The sequence below is a fragment of the Schistocerca nitens genome, chromosome 1 (genome assembly GCF_023898315.1).
Source record: "Schistocerca nitens isolate TAMUIC-IGC-003100 chromosome 1, iqSchNite1.1, whole genome shotgun sequence".
In the NCBI taxonomy this organism is placed as follows: domain Eukaryota; kingdom Metazoa; phylum Arthropoda; class Insecta; order Orthoptera; family Acrididae; genus Schistocerca; species Schistocerca nitens.
This window is the reverse complement of record NC_064614.1, coordinates 250,189,462-250,210,357: the sequence shown is the minus strand read 5'-3', so window position 1 is coordinate 250,210,357 and position 20,896 is coordinate 250,189,462. Positions and strand designations below refer to the sequence as shown.

The 20,896-nt window shown below is 43.1% G+C and overlaps 1 protein-coding gene across 1 annotated transcript in view; it reads right to left on the bottom strand.

Annotated features, from left to right (window-relative positions):
- Positions 1-20,896, bottom strand: part of LOC126241266 (uncharacterized) — a 362,966-nt gene that overhangs the window by 172,759 nt on the left and 169,311 nt on the right. The window contains exon 3 of the mRNA XM_049947996.1: positions 16,660-16,788. Within this exon, the coding sequence (XP_049803953.1) occupies positions 16,660-16,788 (129 nt within the window). The remainder of the gene's footprint in view (positions 1-16,659; positions 16,789-20,896) is intronic.

Sequence of the window (20,896 nt, the reverse complement as noted above, 5' to 3'; positions counted from 1 at the left end):
GTGATGAATGATCAGGACTGTCTTTATGGACTGTGAGAAAATTTTAGCTTTTGACCAACATTGTATCAATAAGTGTGTGCATTTGATTTCTTTGTTATTGTAATTGTGAAAAGTTTTTAACAAATATGTATTGGCCAGTGCCCAAAACAATTTGTAAATTTTTTGTGGGGAACATGAGGGCAATGTAAGTAAGCTGTTTAGGTTTTCCTATTGGTAACGCCACGTAGCGCTCTGTATGAAAGTCACTGGCTGTGCTGTGTGCAGTCTGTGGCTAGTTTGCATTGTTGTCTGCCATTGTAGTGTTGGGCAGCTGGATGTTAACAGTGCATAGCGTTGCGCAGTTGGAGGTGAGCCGCAGTGGTGGATGTGGGGAGAGAGATGGCGGAGTTTTGAGAGCGGATGATCTGCACAGAGAGAGTAAATTTGTAATACTGGATATCGTGAACTGATATATATATTATGACTTTTGAACACTATTAAGGTAAATACATTGTTTGTTCTCTATCAAAATCTTTCATTTGCTAACTATGCCTATCAGTAGTTAGTGCCTTCAGTAGTTAGATTCTTTTATTTAGCTGGCAGTATTGGCGCTCGCTGTATTGCAGTAGTTCGAGTAACGAATATTTTTGTGAGGTAAGTGATTCATGGAAGGTATAAGTTATTGTTAGTCAGGGCCTTTCTTTTGTAGGGATTTTTCAAAGTCAGATTGCGTAGCGCTAAAAATATTGTGTGTCAGTTTAAGCTCAGTCATATATAATTTTTCTAAGGGGACGTTTCAAGGGTAGTAACAATTGTCACGGAGAATGTACCTCACGGTCGTCTGGCTTACCCTGTATTGGCGGGCCCACTGCCTGGTACTGACACGCCAGTCGCCTTCCACAGTGGTAATCACTTTTATCTCCAAGTCAGGTGTCTGAACATTTCGGGTATGTCCTCCACGATTTCCTGCTTCCGGAAACGAACCTGTCCCAAACGGCGAAACAGTAAAACTTCCTATACAACCTGTCTGTGCACTTTACTAGGACACCTCTAAACAGGAGTGAGTTTTCTTAGAAATTAGCTATTCCATAGTGCAGCAGGATATTTTTCTTAACCGCGTTACTTTTGTCTCTAACTATCTACGAAATCAGGGAAGCTGTGTTATCACCTAACATTTATATAGTTGTAATCTCGAGATACATCGCAGTAACAAACCTGAAGATACGAAGTATCCTGGGCGAACCAAAATTCGCGTATTCGGACCGCACAGCGCTGTTTATTGCATTATAACGACACAAAAACCTCTATAACAAAATTTTGTGTTGTGCACATTTTCGATAAAGAATGAATGTCAAAGAAAGGCAGTTTGCCAACAGTGTTATCACATTTAGGACAAGTAATTCAATCAGTACTGCGTACTCTTGTTGCTCCGTTATTGTATGGGGTATTTTTTTGCGTTAGAATACTCGATTTCGAAAGTTGAATTTCAAATCAAGGCATAATTTTTTTAATTTTCTAATTTTGATCTACCCAATAATTCTGTGGCACACACTGTTTCTTAAATGATAGATACCCTGTAACTTCAGATTTTTAAAAGTAGAACATAATTATTGGACACACACATCAGAAGTAGAAAGAAATTTTCACTCTGCAGCGGAGTGTGCGCTGGTATGAGAGTTCCTGCCAGATTAAAACTGTATGCCAGACCGAGACTCGAACTCGAAGTGCTCTTTCCCGCGAAAGGCAATGGCCCCGAGTTTGATTCTCGGTCCAGTTTTAATCTGCCAGGAAGTTTCACATCAGATGTATTCATGAAGGGTAACAATCCGTAAAAAAAAACTGCCATGGGAGAGAAATAACTACAACTTATCAACGTGGAGATGTTAAAGTACATCCTATTCGGCTGTTAAACACATGCTGGTGACAGCATGTCTCCCTCATAAAACATACAAAGTGTTCATAGCACTTTCTCAAACAGATAGCCCCGAAAACATTTGAACTCGCTGGATAATCCTCCTCTGCATCCTTTGCAGCATAGCAACATGCACAGTCATAAGAGCAACTTGGAAGAGCGGTATCATTTTTTCCACTTTCATCGCTGGAGTAGAATAGACGTAACCCTCGAAGCGGGTTGCTGGAGCTACTTGTGACGCAATGTCAAAATGAAATTTAATAGACATGAAAGTGGTTTACATGATACATAGTTGGTACTAATCGATGAACCAATGTCAGTAGATTACACCGGAAACTGGGTTCGAATGTATTTGTTGAAATCGTGTGGAACAACACATTTAGAACGGGTTCGCGCCTGATCATCATCACTGATTTAGTTCAGAATTTTGGTATGCACGTGGCTGGTAAGAAATGAAAGTGACAGAAGTGTGAACTCCACAAGTTCATCGTTTAGGAAAAACAGCAAATTATGCTCGCACGTTTCCATGCAGCGATTGGCGCAGCGGAAAAAGTCTCCTTCTCTTTCTTCTTCTTCTTCTTTACTGTATCTGTCTTATGACAGGTGTCAAATGGAGGTTCTCCATCGTGTCCGGTTCTGAGCATCTTCTTTCATCTGTTTGTATGTTTGTTCTCTTTTAATATCATTCATAATTCCAGTTTTCTTCCTATCTCTTTCTCTCTATAATTCTTTCTTATAGACAATTCCTATCCAGTATATGACCCAGCCAAGATGACTTCCCATAATCTCCTTTCTTCCCCTATTTTCTTCATTACTTCTTGATCCTTAAGTCTGTCAGCCCACTTCATCTTAAGCATTATTCTCCATAGCCACATTTTAAAACTTCCTAAATATCTTCCTTCTTTCTTTTTAACTGTCCATGATTCACTTCCGTACAACGGAAAGACTACAGACCGGTAACCCGAAAGTCGTAGGATCGAGTCCATATAGGGAACCTCATTTTTATTTACTGTTTTTACGTACTTACAATGTAAATAAACTGAAGTAATGCTCATTTTATTGCTTGTACGAGGGGTGTTCAATAAGTAATGCAACCTAATTGTTTTCTAAACGCAGATTGGTTTTATTCAGAATTCCAGTATTCCATTTCTAGCCCACTCTTTTGGTTTCAAAACTCTGTTTTTCAACACACTTACGGCACTTGACTGAGAGTGTCTGTACGCCCACATGATACCTCACTAGTTGTCGACGTCAGAGCCATCGTCTTGCTACATCAGTAACCTCTCCATCAACCACATACTGCTTGCCGTGGAGTGCCTCCTTCATTGGGACAAACAGGTGGTAGTGCGAGATCGTGACTATAGTTTGGATGAGGAAGAACAACCCAATGGAGTTCAGAGAGCTCCTCTCCCGTGCGCAGGCTTATGTGAGGCCTTGCGTTGTCAGGGAGACGAAGGACTTCGTTTGCATTTTAGTGGCGACCAACATTGGAGTCAGCTATGTGCGGTGCGGCTGGTCGACACGTGGGAGATCGGACAGGTTTGCGCGGCCTTGTTGCGATGATGACAGGCGTCTCGCCCAACAAGCCACCGTGCTTTTGTTCACCTCCAGGTCTCCGTAGATATTCTGTAAGCGTCTGTGAATATCTGCGATGCTCTAGTTTCCCGCCAAAAGAAACGCAATAGCAGTTCTCTGCTTGGAACGCGCTTTCGTTACAGAAGCCATTTTCAAAGCTACGTATAGTGCCACCACCTATCGGAACTTCATGAAACTACAGGGGCTGAATTCCACGACGTCCCGAAACAAATTCTGCATTTTTTCAACCGAAATTTGCCGAGAAAAAAGTATGTGTTGCATTACTTGTTGAACGCCCCTCATACGAATATTTTCTTAGAAGACTTACAGAGGAGCGTGAAGGAAAAATTTTGGATTGCTAATAAATTACTAAGAAGAGATTGTTAAGTGCACACGAGAACTTCATGCATGAAATTAGATACTTTTATTGTTTTACCATCAGGGGAAGCAGTAAGTTTTTGGTGATCTTGCACATTATACAAATGCCGTATTTATACCTGTGCGCATTAATTACAATCCTAGAAAAAATTATAAGCGGAGTGTTCGAGGACACTGTAAGTGCAGATCTCTCTTGGAAATTTATTTGCAGTTTCATATTTTCCATTGCCTTTCCTTTTCATGCCTTCTGTGAAAATATTAATAAATACAGTACATTTTGGATACAATATGTTTTAATGTAGGGAGCATACTCCACAGCCGGCTGCTGTGATCGAGCGGTTCTAGGCGCTTCAGTCTGGAACCGCGCGACCGCTACGGTCGCAGGTTCGAATCCTGCCTCGGGCATGGATGTGTGTGATGTCCTTAGGTTAGTTAGGTTTAAGTAGTTCTAAGTTCAAGGGGACTGGTGACCTCAGATGTTAAGTCCCAATAGTGCTCGGAGCCATTTGAACCAACCTACTTCACAACCCTCCGATTATCGTTTTGTACTCTTCCAGCTGGGCCAAATGCTGCCTCGAAACTACGCTAGCGTAAATGGCTCATGACTTGCCAGGCCAGTGCCAAAAATGCTATTTTTTCTAAGCGCTTGGCCATCTGGAGGTCCCACTTCTGTCACTTTCATTTCTGCTCAGGTCCAAATCAAAATCTTCAAAAATGTGTGATATCTTATGGGACTTAACTGCTAAGGTCATCAGTCCCTAAGCTTACACACTACTTAACCTCAATTATCCTAAGGACAAACACACACACCCATGCCCGAGGGAGGACTTGAACCTCCGCCGGGATCAGCCGCACAGTCCATGACTGCAGAGCCCAAGACCGATCGGCTGATCCCGCACGGCTGCTCAGATCCTGCAAATAGAATAAATATGGACGAAATCGGTGGTGACAAGTAGGCGCGGTCCTCTTGTTAAGTTAGACGATGTGCCTGAGTGATTTCATTGGTTGCCAGAGAACTATCTAGGATAAAATAACCGAAACAGACGAAGCAAGAGAAGGGTGCAGTCGATATTTTTCTCCTTTTCTTTGTCGGAAGGGAAAAACTGAAGAAAATGGAAGCAATCTCGACAACTGAAAGTACGGTGGAATTTAGTGGATGGAATGTAAAGTAAACCTTTCAAAACAAAATAAGTCGTTAAAAATGAAATAATAAAAAACAACATTACTCAAATGAAATAATAAAAACAACATTACTCTCATTTCTGTGTTGAAATGAAATAAATGTAGGTGTTTTGTATAAGATCTGCTGTAACTATTGTATAACGATTAAGAAGCAAAGTACTATATCACGCAGCCTAAAATTGTTAAAAAAAATTACACCTACACGCCGCGGAAACGAACTCTCGAACTCGAGTAATCTAATGCAAAATTCTAACAACTTCACTAACTGGGCGGCACACTAGGATCAACCTGCCGGTATTTGTCGTGTGTGTGACTGCATTATTGGCAAATTACTTTCCCTCCATACCAATTTTCTACCGAAAATACGCACGTGACCATTTTTTTTTTTTTTTTGCAGACAGTTTTGTACTGTCAGTATGCAAGAAAGCATATTGTGTCATCCGAATGCGCCAATTTTGGTTCATCTTGTATTTTACGAGGAGTATGCTATTGCACAGGTGGATCACGACCTGTGCTCCGTTTCCATGCAGAATTCTTCTTTAAGAACGAATATAGAGGAACCTCAGACAGTGATCATACATCAATCAAAGCCAGTCGGCCATGTATTTGATTTGTACTTTCGTCTTCCTGCAGACGTGATCCTATTTCAAAAATGTGAAAAGTCTCTATGGTAGACAGATACACTGACTGTACAAAAAACGTTTTCATAGCTAGCAGAAAGGCGTTCTGGAGACACTCCAAAAGTTTTCAAACATGTTTTCACTGAAACAGACTCTTTTGTCCCCCCGAAATTTCGCTATTGTTAAAGTCAATTTTTATCTAGAGATTCATCTGTGGAAACAATTTCACTATTTTTTTTTAATTTCTTGGAGTACGAACGTAAACTACGGCACACTTAGCTGTATACCTTACTTGTTCCAGGATTTCTTCCATGGCAGAGGTAGGCGACCATTCAGGTTTGACACAAACTGCAATTATGGAAAAGTCTTGATCGCACAGTTCTTTATTAATTTATGTAAGTTCTTACCTCGTTTTATGGATAAAATAATCTTAGTATATTTACTCGTCGATGTGACTTGTCTGTGGTTGATGATCATGCCATCTGTCGATATAGTTCATTTCTTTGATAGTTCAATACGCTACAAGCAGTTTGACACTTGCATTCATTGAACTGATAATTGTAATGTCATCTGCAGTTTTTTTGAAATGAGAATTTATTGCTGTGTACAGTTCATGCGCTCAGGTTGCTTCGCCTAAAACCAGATCTAAATGTTAGTCTTGAAATGGTTGCGCATACAGTGTTTGTCAAGATCATGTATTGTACTAGTATGCGTTATTTATTGTCCCGGAGTTTAAGTCTGACGATGATTTTTCGAAACGCGTGACATTTAATAAAGAAATGTGCGGTGAAGACTTTTCCATAACTGTAATCTGTGACTTAGCTGTGTATTCTTACTCTTAATATGAGTACTACAATCACTGTTTATATAAATCTAAGTTTAGTTGTTAACATTTAAATAACAGGATAGTTGTTATATATATATATATATATATATATATATATATATATATATATATATATATATATATATATATCGTTTCGATAGCATTTACATTTCTTCTCGGAACTCAGTAGCTTACTCCACGATTAAACAACCTACGAAATGCCTGGAAGTAGCTACATTTAATGGCTCTTGTGTTGAAATGAGAGAATTATTTTTACTTCCTTCCTTCACCTGCACGTCGTGTTTAAAGCGGATTGCCTATCAGGGAGAAGAAAGAAACGAGTGAAGAGTGGGAAGTCGACAACGAAGTCATTAAAGGCGAAGCACTAGAGCGGATTGGGGAAGGGTGGAGAAGAAAATCGGATGTGTCCTTTTCAAAGGAAACAATCCGGCAGTTGCCTACTGAGATGTAGGATAACCACGGAAAACCTAAATGTGGACGTCCGAACGCGAATTTGAAGCAACGTCCACCAGGATGTGAGTTTAGTTTCTCACCGTTGCGCACTTTGGCAGTTGTCTTTCCGAAATGAACACGGTTGGTGCAACAGAAGTCTTCATAGGATTCCATACCTCAGTCGATAACATCGCAATCCATATTACGGAGTTACTTTGCTGTCCTTCTGTGTGTCTGTTCGTATGTCAAGATCCTTTTTTCTTAGGAACTGGTAGAGGTAGGAAGTTGGAATTTCTGTCAAATACTAAGGCCCACGACCCCTCGTTAGATAACAAATTTAATCTTCTAAGTCAATGCAATCGGAAGATTGCGCCATTTATGTCACAAATTTTGATACTAGCAAACTCACTCAGCAAGATCTATAGATGACCTCTCTATAGACATAATTAAGTTTGTGTGGAACCCTCAGGGCGGGGAACGTGATCATACTTGTCCGGTTTTTTAATTAAGTGAAATGCAGGCAGCACCGCAGGTATGAGCCAACAGACAGACGTCAGTATTACTACAGGCTTAATTATACTTTTTTGCGCATTCTATTGCTCACAAGCGGACGAAAACTACCGGTCTTTCCAGCACGTCGGACATTTCTCTCTTCTGCAGATATAAGATAAGCATTATATAAAACTGAGGGAAATGAGTTGGGTTTTGCACGCACACCTGTGTTTGCGATCTCTGCACGAAAGCCTGGTCAGGTGCTGGAACTTCATCTAGATGTGTCTGAAAGATATTTCCCTAATATCTCTCACTGAAATGACAGCAAAGGCGGATATTTATGCGGTAGTATATACCGAACCAATCACGACACTGGCACCGCATTCGTAAGGAGCTGCTCGGTCATTTAAATATAGGTTTTCAGTAGTTTCCCTAGCGTTCGCCTTTAACGCTATTGGTCTGCAGATATCTCAAAATAAGATACTTAGCTGGTGTCTGGATTTCGAAAAGGGCTCTTCACAGAACGTGCCATTTTTCAATTCAGCAGTCAGATTGTACAAAACGTAAATTACAAAATATTGCCAACTGGTATTTTCTGTGACCTTATGAAAGATTTGATTGTGCAGATCACAGTATCTTCTAGACAAGCCAAACTGTTATGGGTTTATAATCTTGCTGGTAACTAGTCATCCTACGTAGAACAACGCAAAGGGTCGCATTAAGAAACACAGAGAGCGTAGGCAACGAAACAGCATCTTCAGAATGGAAATAATCACTACAGGCGTACCACAGGGATCCATATTGGATCCGCTCTTTTTCATTTTATATACAGTTTGAGCCACGATAGACGTAATACCTATTTTATTTCGTGAACTGTTCCACATATCGAAACGCGGTTTCTGGCAAATGATAGTACGGTGAGGATGATGTACTTCTGCATGTATCGATCGAGGTATTGAAGCACTTATGATCTTTTGAAATAGAATGATATGCTTTATTAACGGCATGCAAAAGCGCTAGAAAAGACGAGTGCAGTCATATAATGCTTGTTAATGTTTTGGTTTAAATTTTTCCCAAAAGAATCGGAGAAATCTTTTAAAATTGAAAGGCAAGCGGCCGGAATCGCCTATTGCCGAAATCGGCCACGTCACTGTTACAAACCTTTTGGCCGTTTACTGGTCTGCCCTCCAGACCTAGCAGGAACTGTGTCGGCTGTCGGCAGGTCATCGCTGCTTCAACACTCCTTTCATGCAAACTTGCACACCAATGAGGTGGCGCTATACAGGCTACTTTTATACGGCCAATGGTGGCACGACACGTATTGCCAAGGAATGTGGGATGGCCCAGAGGAGTGTCATTTGACTGCTTTTCATTTACTTCTATGGGCAGCACTGAAAGGTGCAGTCTATCATGTAGCCCCAATTACAGCAGTTAATATTGTCTCGTCTAATCGCCGCAGTATGTAGCGGCGTATCATCCAATATTCTCTCATCTGAAACTACCTGGCAGATTAAAACTGTGTGCCCGACCGAGACTCGAACTCGGGACCTTTGCCTTTCGCGGGCAAGTGCTCTACCAACTGAGCTACCGAAGCACGACTCACGCCCGGTCTCACAGCTTTACTTCCGCCAGTATCTCGTCTCCTACCTTCCAAACTTTACAGAAGCTCTCCTGCGAACCTTGCAGAACTAGCACTCCTGAAAGAAAGGATATTGCGGAGACATGGCCTAGCCACAGCCTGGGGGATGTTTCCAGAATGAGAGTTTTCACTCTGCAGCGGAGTGTGCGCTGATATGAAACTTCCTGGCAGATTAAAACTGTGTGCCCGACCGAGACTCGAACTCGGGACCATTGCCTTTCGCGGGCAAGTGCTCTACCAACTGCGCTACCGAAGCACGACTCACGCCCGGTCTCACAGCTTTACTTCCGCCAGTATCTCGTCTCCTACCTCCCAAACTTTACAGAAGCTCTCCTGCGAACCTTGCAGAACTAGCACTCCCGAAAGAAAGGATATTGCGGATACATGGCCTAGCCACAGCCTGGGGGATGTTTCCAGAATGAGAGTTTTCACTCTGCAGCGGAGTGTGCGATGATATGAAACTTCCTGGCAGATTAAAACTGTGTGCCCGACCGAGACTCGAACTCGGGACCTTTGCCTTTCGCGGGCAAGTGCTCTACCAACTGAGCTACCGAAGCACGACTCACGCCCGGTCTCACAGCTTTACTTCCGCCAGTATCTCGTCTCCTACCTTCCAAACTTTACAGAAGCTCTCCTGCGAACCTTGCAGAACTAGCACTCCTGAAAGAAAGGATATTGCGGAGACATGGCCTAGCCACAGCCTGGGGGATGTTTCCAGAATGAGAGTTTTCACTCTGCAGCGGAGTGTGCGCTGATATGAAACTTCCTGGCAGATTAAAACTGTGTGCCCGACCGAGACTCGAACTCGGGACCTTTGCCTTTCGCGGGCAAGTGCTCTACCAACTGAGCTACCGAAGCACGACTCACGCCCGGTCTCACAGCTTTACTTCCGCCAGTATCTCGTCTCCTACCTTCCAAACTTTACAGAAGCTCTCCTGCGAACCTTGCAGAACTAGCACTCCTGAAAGAAAGGATATTGCGGAGACATGGCCTAGCCACAGCCTGGGGGATGTTTCCAGAATGAGAGTTTTCACTCTGCAGCGGAGTGTGCGCTGATATGAAACTTCCTGGCATATTAAAACTGTGTGCCCGACCGAGACTCGAACTCGGGACCTTTGCCTTTCGCGGCAAGTGCTCTACCAACTGAGCTACCGAAGCACGACTCACGCCCGGTCTCACAGCTTTACTTCCGCCAGTATCTCGTCTCCTACCTTCCAAACTTTACAGAAGCTCTCCTGCGAACCATGCAGAACTAGCACTCCTGAAAGAAAGGATATTGCGGAGACATGGCCTAGCCACAGCCTGGGGGATGTTTCCAGAATGAGAGTTTTCACTCTGCAGCGGAGTGTGCGATGATATGAAACTTCCTGGCAGATTAAAACTGTGTGCCCGACCGAGACTCGAACTCGGGACCTTTGCCTTTCGCGGGCAAGTGCTCTACCAACTGAGCTACCGAAGCACGACTCACGCCCGGTCTCACAGCTTTACTTCCGCCAGTATCTCGTCTCCTACCTTCCAAACTTTACAGAAGCTCTCCTGCGAACCTTGCAGAACTAACACTCCTGAAAGAAAGGATATTGCGGAGACATGGCCTAGCCAGGACAGGTACTATCTTTTTTCAAATCTAGGAAAGTTGATACAGTAGTTGCCTCTTTCCTCTGAGGAGGGCTGTTTATTATCATAAAATATGTGTGGCCTACGTTTCTGTTTCGGCTTTGAGAAGTAAGCAGCAGCGGATAGGGTTTAAATAGAACACTCCTTGACCATACTGCAGTTTTTTCCACAGAAACCTGGAAGCGTACACACATTCGAAACAGTTTTCCTAAGCACCATGTGATGCGCCAGAAGCTAACATATACCGTAGTTCCATATACAAAAATCATAGCTGAACCTGTATCGACGTCGTATAGGGAATGAGGCTCAATCGCAGTAGCTTAAGTCTGTCTTGCTGCCTCTAATGACGGAGCCTAGCATGACAACACTGTTTGGCGGTGTTTACACCGCACACACTGACTCTGTCATACGACTTCCCAGCTTAGTACACTTCTCGATTCCTTTTGCAAAGAGTTTCAACCACAACCTTATATCACTGTACTCGTCAGTAGTACGGCACCGGCTGTGCTGGTGCACTCTTTTATATCAAATTGATACGCAAATTAATTTTGTGACATCTGATTGATTTATGACCTTAACCTATTGTTCTGTTAATTGCATTATGATCCGTTGAGGATAATCCGTCCTTTCGAGAAACACCCCCCGTCCCCCGCAATCATCCATCCCCACCACTCTCCCCTCCCCTCGCCAATACAAGCACACTTTCAGGACTGAGTTGCCTCCCACGCTATCAATTTGATTGACTAAATAATTAAATCAATAAATTAATTAACCCCTTCCCCTCTGGTAAATCCCCCTAGCCCTCCCATCCCATCTCTACCTGGGAATTGGCGCGTCTGTGCTGGAAAGGAAGGATTTCATGACAGGAAATTCAAATACATAGCAAAGGATATACTGTTTATTTATAAAACTGAATTCACAGGGATTGGAGCTCTCTCGTTCATCATTCTCCACTGCCGTGTAAAACACATCGAAAAGAAGTAATAAATCTATCACTTTTTCCGTTCGTGCAACGAATACCGTCAACAAGCTCACCACAGGTAATTACACTGTTAGAAATCTTTTGATCACGAAGCACACACCGTGTGCCATCCATCGGACTGCTCCACGCGTCGGTGTCCGAGAGACCGCACTACGCTCGCTCGGGCCTAGCGGCCATTGTCAGCCGCATCGTGCGCCAGGCGTGTGTGTGGCGTGCAGACCTGAAGTCGCGCTAATCCCCAAACAAATGTGTCAAGTGGCGGCTATATTAATATTTGATACCTTACAGGCTTACAAGTACCTCTCTTTGCTCTTTCATAAGTGGTCGCGTCATGTTTGTGAGTGCGTGAACCAACAGGTCGAAACACACAGAAAATTTCCATCCCTCCTCACCGAGCGAGGTGGCGCAGTGGTTAGCACACTGGACTCGCATTCGGGAGGACGACGGTTCAATCCCGCGTCCGGTCATCTTGATTTAGGTTTTCAGTGATTTCCCTAAATCGCTCCAGGCAAATGCCGGGATGGTTCCTTTGAAAGGGCACGGCCGACTTCCTTCCCCGTCCTTCCCTAATCCGATGAGACCGATGACCTCGCTGTTTGGTCTCTTCCCTCAAACAATCCAATCCATCCCTCCTCAGAATACTGCAACCTGATTGGTTCCCACCAAATTAGCGGCCACAGGTTGAGTCTGTATTAACCCTACCCCCTCCACCCCCAACCTCATTCTGCCATCGTTCGCCAGTGTCTTAGGTCGTCTTCTTGCTCGTGTGTGTGAGCGCTACCAATTTGCAAAAAAATGAAGCGATCAGGGGCATCAAGCAGCAGAGCCAATGCCAGTGGCGACAAACTCACAAACCAATGGGAATTACCTGATTTAATATTCAAATCAAACTTTTTCTTCGACTAAGAATTTTGTAATAGCAGTACCAAATACATTTCGTCTTATTGTTGCAGCATATATCCATCAAACGGTGGATGAAATGAATACTGAGATGCATCAGCGGCACGAGCAACAGTATCATAAGTAGTATATATATTTTTCTTCGTATATGTAATATGCTGGTGTTATTTAGTGGTCAGTCAGTGAGTCTTTGCTGTTGAACATGATTTAGACACTCGAAATCGATAACTGTAACTTTTTAACTTAGAATTTCGTAGTACTGAATACAAGTCATCTTGTTGTTTCAGTATATGGCCAACATAGAATTGGTGGAATGGCTGCTGAAAGCCAGGTTGGTTGGTTGACTGATTTGGGGAGAGGGCCAAACAGCGAGGTCATCGGTCCCATCGGATTAGGGAAGGAAGTTGGCCGTGCCTTTTCAAACCAACCATCCTGTCACTTGCCTGAAGCGGTTTAGGGAAATCACGGAAAACCTAAATAAGGGTGGCTGGACGCGGGTTTGAATCGTCCCCCCTCCCCCCCCCCCCCCAAATGCGAATCCAGTGTTGAAAGCCAGGAGCAGCGGAAGCATCAACACTGTAAGTAGTATATACACTTTTCTTCTTTATAGCAGTGTTTGTACATAATATGATGCTGTTTGACAAAAATTTCGTCGTGTATGTAATACGGTGCATATTCTTTGTTGTTGTCGTAGGCGATTTCCTGGTGGAAAAAGAAGAGGAACAGGGGAGGGGGGGGTGTATGTATCGAGGATAAGCAGGAGCCACTGCAGATCTCCAATAAACTGTATATTATAAAAACAATATTTTTTCTCGTAGTTTTTTGGTGTGTGTATATTTTTATTACTAAACAACTCATATGTGGTTTTAGGTGCTATTAGTGAGATGGACAGATGGCTCTTCCCAAAGTCAGGCAAAGACGAAATGCCACAGTGGGTGGAGGAGACGGAGGAAGACCTTTGTCGATGTGAGGATTTGTTAGAGGATCTAAGAGAAATGCCAAGGATGGGTGAAATAGGTAATACATACTTAACTCTGCTTACAAATAACCAGTGTTCTTTCTTTCCTTGCAGCAGCTGGCCATGTCTGGAACTGGTATTTAATTTTATTTTAATGATATTCGTCCCAAATCCTGTATCATTTCAGTGACACTCTCTCCCCTATTTCACGATAATACAAAACGTGCTGCCCTTCTCTGAAATTTTTCGATGCACTCCGCCTGGTAAGGATCCCACACCGCATAGCAGTATTCTAGAAGAGGACGGACAAGCGCAGTGTAGGCAGTCTCCATAGATCTGTTACATTTTCTAAGTGTCTTGCCAATAAAACGCACTCTTTGGTTTGCCTTTCTCACAACATTTTCTACGTTTCCTTCCAATTTAAGTTGTTTGTATTTGTAATTCCTAGGTATTTAGATGACTTTACAGCCTTTAGATTTGACTGATTTACTGTGTAACCGAAGTTTAACGGATTCCTTTCAGCACTCACATGTATGACTTCACACTTTTCGTTATTTAGGATCAATTGCCAAATTTCGCAACATATAGATATATTTTCTAAATAGTTTTTCATTTTGTTTTGATCTTCTGACGCAAAATACCACAACACACGTTGCGCTATGACTCCTGCTGCTTGTCATCTGGGTCCACTTACAAGTAACGCTCGATGTGACGACTACCGACGTCAACACAGATACGGTGCATCCGTGCCACGTTCCGATACACACGATCACAAATCCCTGGTTCAAATGGTTCTGAGCACTATGGGACTTAACCTCTGAGGTCACCAGTCCCCTAGAACTTAGAACTACTTAAACCTAACTAACCTAAGGACATCACACACATCCATGCCCGAGGCAGGATTCGAACCTGCGACGGTAGCGGTCGCGCGGTTCCAGACTGAAGCGCCTAGAACCGCTCGGCCACTTCGGCCGGCCCACAAATCCCTGGCCCTCCAACATAAGCCGCAGCCATAATCCGCTCCAGTAGATCTTCCTCAGATTTCACAGGGGACCACGGACAATGTTCCAAAAAATTCTTAATCTCGGATTTCATATGACATACTCAAGCTCAACGGAATGACATGTAAACAACCCTGTGATGAGTGCGGAACATCAGGTGTTCAGTGAATGACGTACGTAATATCCTTGTCAGCGACGCTGAAACTGCGGGAGATATGAACGTGTGTTGGTTTTGTGTGTAGCGAGAAAAAGGTAGGTTTCTGGAAGTGAGTTCCTATGCTAAGCATAACCGTTTTGGTCCCTACTACAGGTCCTCAATGTTTGTAGAGGAAATTAGTTACACCGTGTACTTCTTCTTTGTCGACAATTTGCAATACAATCAAGCCTAATGGAGACACTTCAACATTTGGAAATAATTTTCAATAAAGACAGAAACTGAAGAGATGAATTAAAATTGATGTCACAGCCGGGACTTGAACCCAGGTCGTCTGCCAACCATCCACCACCATAGCGGAATGGCTAACAGAGCAGCAAGGACTACTCTAGTCTATTGCCCTCCCTAACACATATTTCAGTTCGCACCTTTGGCCCATTTTCCCCTTCTTAAATCGTCAGTATTGTCAAGGCTCTCCGGTATTGGAATAGCACCCTAGCTTTGTACGTAATGGGGAAATCCTGCATATATTTCAGGTACAGATCTATTGATATGATGGAATTGCATTTTCCTTGAGACAATTTAAGAAGGGGAAAATGTGCTATACTGAGGGAGTGGTTAGCGCATCTGCTTAGTAAGCAGGAGACATTTCTTCATCTTCTAATTACGGAAGATAAAGTTGAAACAGAAAAATGTATTTCCATCAGGTAAATAATTTTGTCTTAAAAATTAATAATTGATTATCTACTAATGGAGTGTCACAGAACGAAGTTAAAACGTAATTCAGTACTTCATAAGGCCTGATCACAGTATGAGAAATACATGCATGTGGGCAAATCTATAAGAAACACATTATCAAATGGTTCAAATGGCTCTAAGCACTATGGGACTTAACATCTGAGGTCATCAGTCCCCTAGACTTAGAACTACTTAAACCTAACTAGCCTAAGGACATCACACGCATCCATGCACGAGGCCGGATTCGAATCTGCGATCGTAGCAGCAGCGCGGTTCCGGACTGAAGCGCCTAGAACCGCTCGACCACAGCGGCTGGTCAATGCACTATCCTACATTTTTAGGTGTTTTACACCTCTAAGCTGTGCAACTTATGCAGTATCATATTTTGGAGATAAAAATGTGAAAAATCGACTAACTATTACTACCTTCGTTCAGTAATGTCTTATGGCATATTCTGGCATAATTAATATTCTTTCTCTTTTCGTCAGCATTTACCCCGCTGAGTTAAGGGCTCCACTGTACTTCAAGTTCTAACAAATTTTATTTTTATTAAACTTTGCGGCCGTTTGACCCTTCTTGCCACGGCAAGCGTCACTTACCTAAAGGAGGGAAGCCGTGTGCGCCAGCTGTCTGTGAACTGTGTAAATTTTGTTCTGTGTGCGGTCGAAATTTAACTATCTGAGTATTGTATTTTCTAAGGCGGACAGTGGAGCTCAGCCCAGCATTTTCCGAAAAGAGCGTTGGAATACGCATAAAAACGACGCTCAAGCTGGCCAGTGTCCCAGCCACGAACGTTTATCCGCTGCAGGAATTCGATCGTGGTGTGGCTTACATTGCCCAGCTAGCCTGCTGTGTAATACCCTACTCGAGCAAGTCCCTGCAATAAATCATCATTGAAGAGCAAAGTGTTCATTGCACAGATGCGTATATATATCAATAGGTTTTTTTTAGGTATTTTATATTGTTGGGTTGCAGTAAATGTTCCAAAATCCTATTACAAATCGATGTCAACAGCATGATCTATAATTTAGCGGATTTACTTGCTGCACTATTAATGTGACCTGTGCAACTTTCTAGTCTTTACATAGGTATCCTGAAATGCAGCCGCAATATGAACGTTATATTCGTGAAGCAGCCAAAAGAAGGAAGTCAGTGGGATAATTATGATGAAAAAAACGGAAGTGGATTGCATGAACTGATTCTCGAGAAGCATTGCTTGCAAAATAAGTGGATGAAATAGGAGATGGAGGCCTCACCTTAGCATTGATGACGTCAGCGGTGACTGTGGCGGCGTCGATGTCGTCGTCTACGCAGATGAGGTGGCAGCCGCAGAGCGCCAGGTACGCCGCCAACTCCCTACCCAGGCTGCTGCCTGCGCCGGTCACCTGTCGCAGGCAAACGCTGTTAAAACGATTTGGGGTATAATGCCCGATATACTGAATGGCTATAATTTAACTGCAGCTGCACACAGAAGTCCAGTAGGGGCTGTAATTATCGCATGGCAGTGAGGCTCGGTTGACATTCTAATGCGTAAATGTGGAACCGATTTACGCTAGAAAAAATTAGTTCCGATTTTGGCAGCCAGGGGAAAATGTGGCCCAGTACTGAATGTCGTCGATGTCTCTGGCGCTCATAGTGAAGAAATTGTGTAAGCAGCAGTTAATAACATTATGCCCTTCTCACTTGTTTGACCACTGCTGCCTACGTCCCGTTTCAAATCCACTGCATATGAATACATTTCTGTACGTCTTTCTTCCATTCACACCGCCATATTTGTTTCTCATGGTCAAAATTACACTACTGGCCATTAAAATTGCTACGCCACGAAGATGACGTGCTACAGACGCGAAATTTAACCGACAGGAAGAAGATGCTGTGATATGCAAATGATTAGCTTTTCAGAGCATTCACACAAGGTTGGCGCCGGTGGCGACACCTACAACGTGCTGACGTGAGGAACGTTACCAACCGATTTCTCATACACAAACAGCAGTTGACCGGCGTTGCCTGGTGAAACGTTGTTGTGATGCCTCGTATAAGGAGGAGAAATGCGCACCATAACGTTTCCGACTTTGATAAAGGTCGGATTGTAGCCTATCGCGATTGCGGTATCGCGACATTGCTGCTCGCGTTGGTCGAGATCCAATGACTATTAGCAGAATATGGAATCGGTGGTTTCAGGAGGGTAATACGGAACGCCGTGCTGGATCCCAACAGCCTTGTATCACTAGCAATCGAGATGACAGGCATCTTATCCGCATGGCTGTAACGGATCGTGCAGCCACGTCTCGATCCCTGAATCAATAGATGTGGACGTCTGCAAGACAACAACCATCTGCACGAACAGTTCGACGACGTTTGCAGCAGCATGGACTATCAGCTCGGAGACCGTGGCTGCGGTTACCCTTGACGCTGCATCACAGACAGGAGCACCTCCGATGGTGTACTCAACGACGAACCTGGGTGCACGAATGGCAAAACGTCATTTTTTCGGATGAATCCAGGTTCTGTTTACAGCATCATTATGGTCGCATCCGTATTTGGCGACATGGCGTTGAATGCACATTGGAAGAGTGTATTCGTCATCGCCATACTGGCGTATCACCCGTCGTGATTGTATGGGGTGCCATTGGTTACACGTCTCGGTCACCACTTTTTCGCATTGACGGCACTTTGAACAGTGGACGTTACATTTCAGATGCATTACGACCCGTGGCTCAACCCTTCATTCGATCCCTGAGAAGCCCTACATTTCAGCAGGATAATGCACGACCGCATGTTGCAGGTCCTGTACGGGTCTTTCTGGATACAGAAAACGTTCGACTGCTGCCCTGGCCAGCACATTCTCCAGATCTCTCACCAGTTGAAAACGTCTGGTGAATGGTGGCCGAGCAACTGGCTTGTCACAATACGCCAGTCACTAATCTTGATGAACTGTGGTATCGTGTTGAAGCTGCATGGGCAGCTGTACCTGTACACGCCATCCAAGCTCTGTTTAACTCAATGGCCAGGCGTATCAAGGCCGTTATTACGGCCAGAGGTGGTTGTTCTGAGTACTGATTTCTCAGGATCTATGCTCCTAAATTGCGTGAAAATGTAATCACATGTCAGTTCTAGTAAAATATTTTTGTCCAATGAATTCCCGTTTATCATCGGCTTTTTTTGTGTAGTAATTTTAATGGCCAGTACTGTAGAAGTAATTTTTGTCCAGCGTAAATTAGTCTTGCATTAACGTAGTAGAATACCTACCAAATTACGCTGCCATTCGATGATTACAGCCCGCACTGGGCCTCTGTGAGTAGAAGCTCTTCAGTTATAACGACCAGGTACTACAAAATAAAACAGTTTTAGCTGACATTTAGATGGACGTTCAACACTGTCCTCCATGACACGGAAATTGTATTCTGTATTTCTCGTTGAAAGTCATACATAAACGACGTCTCCAAGTCGATTTTATCTTTCGCAGGCAAGTGTCATTACTCACAAAAGGTTTGCTATCGATATAAGGATAGGTTTTTTCATTTTATTTTAGTGGCCTCTGATTACCGAAATAACATGAAATAAAAATAAGCAAAACCATGAGAGCAAAGCGGTTGTTGAGGAAGGAGTGAGACTACGCTGTAGCCTATCCTCAGTGTTATTCAATATCTGTACTGAGTAAGCAATAAAGGAAACCACGGAGAAATTTGGAAAGGAAATTAATGTTCACGAAGAAGATACAAAGACTTTGGGGCTCGACGTTGAATGTTCAGCAAGGAGATATAAAACTTTGAAGCCGGTCGTTGATATTGTAATTCCGACAGAGACTGCAAAGGTGTTCAACGAAATGTGTAGTGCCTTGAAAAGAGTTTTAGATGAATGTCAATTAAAGTAAAAGAAAGGTAATGAAATCAAGTCGAATTAAATCGGCCGATGCTGAGGGAATTGTGTAAGGAAATGATACACTAATAGTAACAGTGGTTGTAGAAGTGGAGAGTATACGAGGTATGATCGAAAAGTAACGAGAATTTTTGTTTTGATTAAGGGTTCTCTATTTATTCATCAACATCAACTTTGTCCCTTTTAAATTAATACCTCTCAGCTGTAATACACTTATGCCAGCGCTTTTTCCAACCTTGGAAGCACTTCTGGAACTCACTTTTCGTTATGGTGTTCAGCTGCTTCAGCGATAATGTTTTTCTCTCATCAATGTTGGCAAAACGTGGTCCTTCCATGGTTCTTTTCAGTCTCGGGAATAGAAACAAGTGCAGGGAGCCATGTCCGACGAATACGATGGCTGAGGCGACGTAACGGTTTAGTATTTTGCCAAAAAGTCACGTACAAGCTTTTAGGTGTGAGGGGGACCATTATCGTGATGTAGTTTCCACGAATGGTTTTGTCGCAAACGGCGCGTAACTTCGAGGTAGTGTTCCTGATTGGCCGTATGACCATGAGGCAGGAAGTCATGTTGCACTATCCCATTGTAATTGAAGAAAACAGTGAGGGGAATCTTCGCGTGTTATCGAACTTGTCGAAGTTTTTCGGCCTTGTCTCATCAGGCAGTTTCCACTGGGACGACGGGGCTTAGTTACGACGTCAGACCCGTGTACCAACGTTTCGCCACATGTTATAATGTTCATTAGAAGTGCTTGATCGTTGTCGACGTCTTTTTTGGTCGAAATTCAACAATTTCGGAACAAACTTGCTGCTACAGGTTTCATGCCTAAAACAACCGAAAAAAGTTGCTTGGTGTGAGCCAAAGAATATGCCGACATCGTCAGCAACCTGTCTGATGGTGATTCGGCCATTTTCCAGAACCATTTTCTTTACTTCTTCCACATCGTCGTCAGTAATTGATGTGCTAGGGCGTCCATGGCGGTCGTCTTCTTCAACGTCTTCTCGATCCTCTTTGAAACGCTTCTACCACTTGTGAACTCTTGTCTTACTCATAACAGATTCACCAAAAACTACAGTCAACATTTCGAATATGGTGTGCACATTATTCCATTAACTGGAGAAAATTTAATGCAAAATCTTTAATCCATCTTTTACGAAAGTAAAAATTCGCCGAGGACTCGAGAACACGTATAACCTTTTCGACTGCCAACAATAAACTTAATATTCAAAAGAGCTGAAAATTCAAAAATACGTCAGGAACATGTACACCAACAAAATAAAATAAAATCTTAAAATCGGATTATAAAGCCCACAACTTACAAAAATCTCATTACGTTTTAATCCCACCCCGTGTACAATGTACAACGCAGACCGGCAGTAGCCGGAAAACAATTTATGAAGAAGAAAAATATCTTAACATCGAACATACACAATTTTAAGAAATTTTTTCTAGAGTTTTCCGGAGTGCAGCCTTATACGGAAGTGAGACGTGAACGAAAAACAGTTCAGACAAAAAGAGAACAGAAGCTTTTGAAATGTGGTGTTAAAGAAGAATGCTGAACATTAGGTATGTAGATCGGATCAGTAATGAGGACTTTTCATTGAGGAGGCACTGAA